Source organism: Melozone crissalis, unplaced genomic scaffold (genome assembly GCF_028551555.1).
Source record: "Melozone crissalis strain CALT ecotype California unplaced genomic scaffold, PUWL_Pcris_2 ptg000034l_1, whole genome shotgun sequence".
Taxonomy (NCBI): Eukaryota; Metazoa; Chordata; class Aves; order Passeriformes; family Passerellidae; genus Melozone; species Melozone crissalis.
The window spans coordinates 2,142,223-2,149,383 of NW_026535812.1; the positions used below are offsets into that span (position 1 = coordinate 2,142,223).

Below are 7,161 nucleotides of genomic sequence, written 5' to 3' on the forward strand. Positions count from 1 at the left end.
CTCTGTGCGGGGATCCCAGTGTACAGTGCAGGGATCCATCCCAATGTACAGCGCTCTGTGCAGGAATAGAACCCCAAAGTACAGGCTCTGTGCAGGGATCCCAATGTACAGCGATCCCAACATACAGGCTCTGTGCAGGGATGGACCCCAATGTACGGAGAGCTCTGTGCAGGGATGGATCCCAATGCACAGCAATCCCCATGTACAGGCTCTGTGCAGGGATCCCAATGTGCAGCGCTCTGTGCAGGGATGGATCCCACTGTACAGCACAGGGATCCCAATGTACAGGCTCTGTGCAGGGATGGATCCCACTGTACAGCAATCCCAATGTACAGGCTCTGTGCAGGGATGGATCCCACTGTACAGCAATCCCAATGTACAGGCTCTGTGCAGGGATCCCAATGCATGGATATCCGGCCCGAGCAGCACCAGCACACATCGCCCCACTTGCTCTGGGCACCGCTCACTGCCTCCCCTGACAGTCCCACCAAAACACCTCCCACATGGAGGAGTAGGCACAATTCCCTGTCTTTTGCCTCATCAGAAATAGCACTCTAAAGCCAGCAGGCTACAAAGGCCATTCTGATCTGACCCAAAGGAATTCAGCTCATTCACAAGATGCCATTGTATCTGGGAGTCCTCCGTGGAGCTGATCCTGAGAAATCCCTCTGCCCTGAGGAAATACAACCCAAGTGGAATGATCACCTCAAAAAAGCATTGGAGTGCCCCTTTTAGTCATGGGTACAGTCTTTTCTTGGGAAGAGGAGCCCCAGATTTTATGTTCCAAACCATGGATGTAGGCTCGTCCCACTTTGGAAGAGCCAGCAGCTGAAATATCCTCCAAGAGATGAGGTTCCATTACCCCCTTCCAAGAGCCTGATCAAGTCCCAGCTGGTTGCCAGACCTGTTCTCTACTTAGATAACACTTCTCTAAAGGGCTCAAACACATACACTTGACAACGTTTTCATCAGAAAACCTAATTACACAGCCTAAAAGGACTAAAAGGTTAAAACAATTGTTCTGACTCTTTTCAGCTGGGGAGCCAGGGAAGGATCTGCGTGGGATGTGTGACTGGATGGGCAGCCTGGCAAAGTCCAGCTGGCTGTTTTCTGTACCCTCCTCTTCTTTGGCTGCCCTGCACCCAGTGCCCATGTCAACAAGACCAACCTAACAGCAGGCCATGTCTAGTGGTTAGACAATTAGTCTCAGGAATAAACAAACCAAAGCAGAAGTACAAACCAAACAGAGAAAAAGGGCCAAGCACATTCACATGAAATCAGAACTCTCAGCTCTTCTCCAGTCCATGAGGGAACTACCTCTGCTCGAGACACTGGGGAGCAGTCACCCATCCAACATCAGTAACCCCAAGACCTCCCATCAGTCAGAGAAAGCTGGATATCCCCCCACAGGGCAATATTTTGTGGTGGTGTAGGCTCACTCTCTTCCATCAGAAGGCACACTGTGAGCCTGAGGTAACCAGTCCCTGACACAGGCACTGAGAAGCACCCCTGGAGCAGGGACCCACAGTGGGGTGATGGTGGAACGTGCGACAGTTCAGCAGGAACACAGTGACAGTAGGAACAGCTGCTGCCTCCAGAAAACTGAAGAGGAAATAGAAAAACTGGAAGTTCTCAAACTGGTTTCCCTTATTTTGTAGCAATCAGAGAAAGGGTGTGTGGGTCATCAAAAAGGAGAGTGGGAACGCTCCCCAGCACGCAGGAAAGCTCTGATCAGTTAGTAGTACATCTCATGGGAGCAAGTGGTGTAACTTTCCCAAACTCAAGTTTGGGGGCTTTTCCCTCAGCATTAGAAACTTTCTGGTCGGCAGATCTTCACCCAAGACTCTGGGTGCATGCTGTCTGTCAGGATTGCTAACACGAGCAGACACTGCTTTCATGTTTGGGAATTTTGCCATTGACTTCAAAGTACTGAGATATAACACCTTGTGTATTCCCTAAACACACTTAATAACAGCACCTGACACATTTAAAGTGCTTAGACATGTTAAAGGCATTGTACAACATTAGCAAAAAACCAGGAAACCCCGTCTAGGTGGTTCATGAGAAATCTGGTAAGCCAAGAGTCTATCCCTGCATCAGATGCTTATCTATTAGCCAGCTAATAACTGTGTGACTCTTCTTCAACTGATCCGTGCAGCCACAAGCAGGGACTACCCTCTGGTGAGCTGTGGAGATACTAGGTTATTCATAATCCCCTTAAATCATAACTAAGAATACAGATTAGAAGGTGTAAAGCGTGCAGTAAGTGTTCTAAACCCAACACAAACACAGCCAATGTCAGTGTGAGTCAGAGCCTGCCTGTGGGAGCTCGCTGAACTCCTTCTGCAGGGCAGCTCTGGGTGCACTGTGGGCTTTGGCTCCTGGGCTGGGCTGCTGTGACACCAACACACACCAAGCAGTGCCTGGAGCCAGGGACAGGCAGACAGGAGCAAGGTCAGCACCACTTTGGGGACAAGGACACAGGGCTAAGAAATTAATGGTCCCCTTTGCTTCAGGGCAAGCAATGGAGGGGAGGAACAGTGAGGAGAGGGACAAAGGAAAGGGCTTTTTTCTCCAGACAGCTCAGAAATAAAATAAAAACATGGTTCATGGGGTAGCTCTTAAAACATGGAGAAGGCCACTATCAGGAAAGTTCAGCACACATCCAACTGGAGACAACATTGAACTCACTTCATCAACATCTCTTAACTTTGCCAAAAGTTCCCCAATCACAGAATCGCCAAAGTTGGAAGAACCTTTCAATATAATTTCATCCAGTCACCACCAAAACAACCCCTTATCCCCCATAACAACCCCTTATCCACACCGAGTGACTCCACCAGCTCATCCTAACGCATGGCTACTCTTTCTGTGAACATTTCATTTCAATATCTGATCTGAACTTGCCCTGGCACAACCTAAGACCCTTCCCTCTCCTTTCACTTGCCTAAGACCCTTCCCTCTCCTTTCACTTGCCCACAAGACCCCTGCCCCTCCTCAGCAGTGTGCCCAGGGATGCATTCACAGGTGTCAGTGGTGTCACCTGGCAAGGCTCCATGCAGGTGACAATCCCACGATCAGCAAGCTGAACTGCTGCCACTGAAACCAGCCTGAAGCAACGAGCACATGTGGAATTATCAACTGCACGATCCTGTACTTGGTACGTGTGGGGATACTGCAAGGGGGCTCCTGAGACTCCTCTTCTTGGAGACAGCAAAACTGGCACCAGCCTTTGCACTAACCTGCACAGCTGCTAAGAAGCACAGAGGATACACAACACTGTGCTTTGTCAGGGTTTCTAAAGTTATATCTACGCTCACTGATGCTTTAACTGCACTGGGCAAGTAATGCAGCGACACAGAAGCGCGTTGCTGAACGTGCATGGGTCAGGAGGTAATTACCAATGAAAATCATCAAGTCTGGCAGCTGTTTTATACACCAGGCTAATGGCAGCAGCAGCAGGGTTACGTGTGGGACCTTCTTCGAATTACTTTCCATGCAGTACTCCTCAAGTTTTCATGGCATTTATCTACAGAGTTTCCCTGTCTATAGAAACAGCCAGAGGCGCCGGGTTTGATAGAAGTTAAAACCACTGTGCCTTGAGCCCACCAGTGTGCATGCTTGTACCAACACACAGCAGGAACCAGAGCTCCTGGATGCTGGAAATCCCTGTCATGACACTCCTGGAACCTGCACAATTCGCAGGTACAAGGTGTTTAGCTGGCTGCTGACCTGCAATCACGCTCCTGGTAGCGCAGCTGCTGCCGTGAGCTCGCTGCCTGCCCATAGTGCTATCCCGTGTGCAGGCTGCAGCCACCTCCAGCACTGTTTGTAAACACTCAGCCTTCCAAGAACTTCCCACTTGAAACACGACAGCTAATGTATTCACATCTGCAATAATTAGATGCAAACTCATAAAAAGCCGCTTTCTTGCTCAGCTCAAGTGCTATTCCATTAATAGTGATGTTCAAACGATTCTGAAACTCCCCACTGTTTAACTTTGAGGGCTGCTCGTTTTACTTTGGAAATTTACTCTCAGTTGTAAGCTGACAAAGAAGGTATTAATTTATTCACATTTATGAGGCGTATATATAGTTCAGCCTTCTCCATTCATTGGTCAGACAACAAATTTGGTTCATCTGAAAAATTACCTGATGAAATATTCAACATAAGGCATTGTGTAGCTTAGATGTGCAGTACAAACTGCAGTTTTACTGGGGTGTCCCTGTGGGTTGGCTCTGGCACGTACGCCTGCATGTTTTATGCTTTGTCTGAAGGAGGAAGCTCCCCACAAGTGAGGAGAAGGCTCTTGGATATGGGTCACAAGCTGGTGTATCAAAACTTTGATGAGAATTTAAAAAAAACCCTACAATGCATCAGCATATGTTCCCCAAGCCTTCAGAGAAAAAAAAAATCAAATCCAAACCCAACACAAACCAGACCTTGAATATTCTTTGCTATTTCAGTTGTTTCTACAAAGAGGAGGAAATCAACCAAGATTCATCCAAAGCCGGAATGAAGGCAAGAGGACACGCTCTAATGTAGGTTGCACGGGTTTCCTCTGCACTCCACGTTTGACACAGTCATTTTACTCCTGCTTCATTTTTAGTAAGCGGCAAATACCATTTACGCGTTTGCTTTCCACCCAGAAGAAGATTTAAATAAATCAATTCCTCTCTCACAACCTCGTGGCGTTTTCCAGCTCCGACACCAAAACCCATTACACTCCGATTATCCTGATTTCCCAATCAAAACCCTGAAACCCGTTTCAGTTCTACTCAGAACAGAAGCAACGAGACAATGAGAAAAAAGAAAGAGCCACCGCCGAACACTTGGTGCGACCACCCCCCGCTCTCACAGTTCCGTTCGCATCCCCACCGCCGGCAGAGACCCTTAGAGCTCGGGCAGGCTCCCGGCGGTGCGAGAGGGGCCAGGGGAGCCCGCCCGGCTCTGGGGAACCCTCTCCGCTCCGCTCCGAGTTCTGCCGCCCACGGCCCGAGCCAAACTCCAGCGTGGGGCGGCGAGCGGAGCGCTCCCGCCCGCGGCTCCCGAGCCGTGCCCGGCATCCCCCGGCTGGCAGCGGCGCCGCGGCACTCACCGGAGATCTCGGCCTGGGGCACGCCGCTGAGGCTGAAGCCCTTGGCTCCATACAGCTGCCGGACCTCGGCGCAGCTCCTCGCCTTGCTGCCGCTGTCACCGCGAGCCGGGGCGGAGGCGACACACAGCAGCCAAAATCCCCACGGGAAGACACGCATCCTTCTCCGCTGGCCCCGCCACCTGCCGAGCGAAGGGCAAAGCCAAGGTCCCGCGGCGCGGGGTGCGGCCCCTCCGCGGGCAGCCCCGGCGGGACGGGCGGGCGAGGGCGGCGGGCGGGCGAGCCCCGGCTGCCCGCGGCGTGAGGGGAGAAGGCGCCGCCGAGTTCAGCCCCGGACGCCGCCGCGGCTCGGCCGAGGGGGGAGCAGAGATCCAAGTTCGGCCGCGCCGCTTCAAAGCCCCGGAGCGAGAGCGCGCTGAGGGCTTTTGTTCTTAGCGCGGCTGCATCCCCGGGCAGTCCCGCCGCGATGCTGCCGGCTGCGGCGCCGCCGGGCCGGGCGGAGCGCGGCGGGGCGGGGCGCGGGGCGGGCTGCGGGGCTGCTCCGGCGGTGGGGCCGGGCCGGGCTGGGCTGGGCTGGGCTGGGCTGTGCCGGCACCGCTCCACCTGCGCGCCGAGCGGCGGCGGGGCGGCTCCGGGCGGGCAGGGCTTCCCCCGCCGGACGTGGCATCACGCGGCCCGCGCCAATCCCGCGGCAGCCCCCGCCCCGCCCCGCGCCCCCGCCGCGGGCGCTGCGCAGCGCCCGGAGCCGCCGGAGCGCGGCCGGAGCGGCCCCGAGCAGCCCCGAGCAGCCCCGAGCATCACCGAACATCCCCGGCCAGCGGGGCGCGCTCAGCCGCGGGGCCGCTCCCCGTCCTTCGGCAAGGACAGCGCGCACGGAACCCTCCGTTCGTTCTTTGTCTGCGGCGGGGCCCCGGGGCTGAGCCTGAGGAGCCGGAGTTTCCCCGGCGGCTGGGAAACGGCCGCGCAGGAGACTGAAACCATTGCACACTTGGACCGGCGAGGAGAAAGCGGCTCAGCTGAGAGCCGGAGAGTCCCAGCAAGGAAGGTCCTGGGCAGACTGAAAGTGCCCCTTTAAGAGCACATGTGGGAAGAGAGGCAATTCTCTACGGCAGATTCTCAGCTTTGGAGTTTACTTCGTACAGCAGCCTGCCAGCTCCTGAACCTGGTGCTCTGCAGCTCTGCCAGCCGCGTTTTGAGCTGCTTCCCACGGAACTGAGGCGTGTGTGATCACCTGTGTGTCAGGCAATGCCCGTGTGCTTCCTCAAATGAGCCCGCAGGGTTTTGGCCACCGTCTGACTTGTTTCCCGACCGACAGAAGACCCAGCGGTCGCTCCCGAGCCTTTGGAGAACAGTTGTTCTCTGAAAAAAGGGGAGGGAATCTGCCCATGCCTCGGCTGGAGCACTTGTGCGGGCTTAAACCGTACGAGATAGCAGGAACCCCGCACATAAACACCATCACTGTGCCCCCCCCCCCCCGCCCAAAACGCAGCAAATTTTATCAGAGATTGTAGCTTTTGGACTACTCAGTCACCCAGATGTGCAAAACTACACGGGAAACTGATGTTGTTTATCCCATTGCTTCAGAACTGCTTGTTCTGAGGGATGGGAGAAGTGACTGCAAAGTAGGAGCCACGGGGAGTGGAAGGGGGGCAGTAGGGAAAAGTTGCTTCTCTATGAAATCACCCTATTATTTCCTCTTAAATCTTTCTAATTAGATTTATCTATGAGATACGACAAAGCAGATGGAGAGGACAGGGAGAATTCCTGCAAAGACAGGGAGAATTTTGTAATGAAGATCATGACTGAGGTGACACATCATTACCACCAAAAGTTAACAGCTTTGAGTCAGATACACCCATACAGTCCAAATCTGAATTCTCTCACAGATGACACTGTGCCTTTTGGCCTCTGGCATCATCTCTCAGTGATGCACAGTTCAGAAACCCGAGGCTCACAGAGTCCCAAAATACACCTCAGCTTGGAGCTTGCTTTGGGAGCCCTCTGGAATGTGGAAATACTGTTGTTCCTGGAGATTTGTGAGGAAAAATCTGTCCTGGATGAAGCCT

The 7,161-nt window shown here is 53.6% G+C and overlaps 1 protein-coding gene across 1 annotated transcript in view; it reads right to left on the minus strand.

Annotated features, from left to right (window-relative positions):
• GPC1 (glypican 1) overlaps positions 1 to 5,355 on the minus strand; it is a 207,412-nt gene extending 202,057 nt beyond the window's left edge. The window contains exon 1 of the mRNA XM_054282771.1: positions 5,099 to 5,355. Within this exon, the coding sequence (XP_054138746.1) occupies positions 5,099 to 5,255 (157 nt within the window). The 5' untranslated portion in view covers positions 5,256 to 5,355. The remainder of the gene's footprint in view (positions 1 to 5,098) is intronic.
• Between the last annotated feature and the right edge of the window lie 1,806 nt (positions 5,356 to 7,161).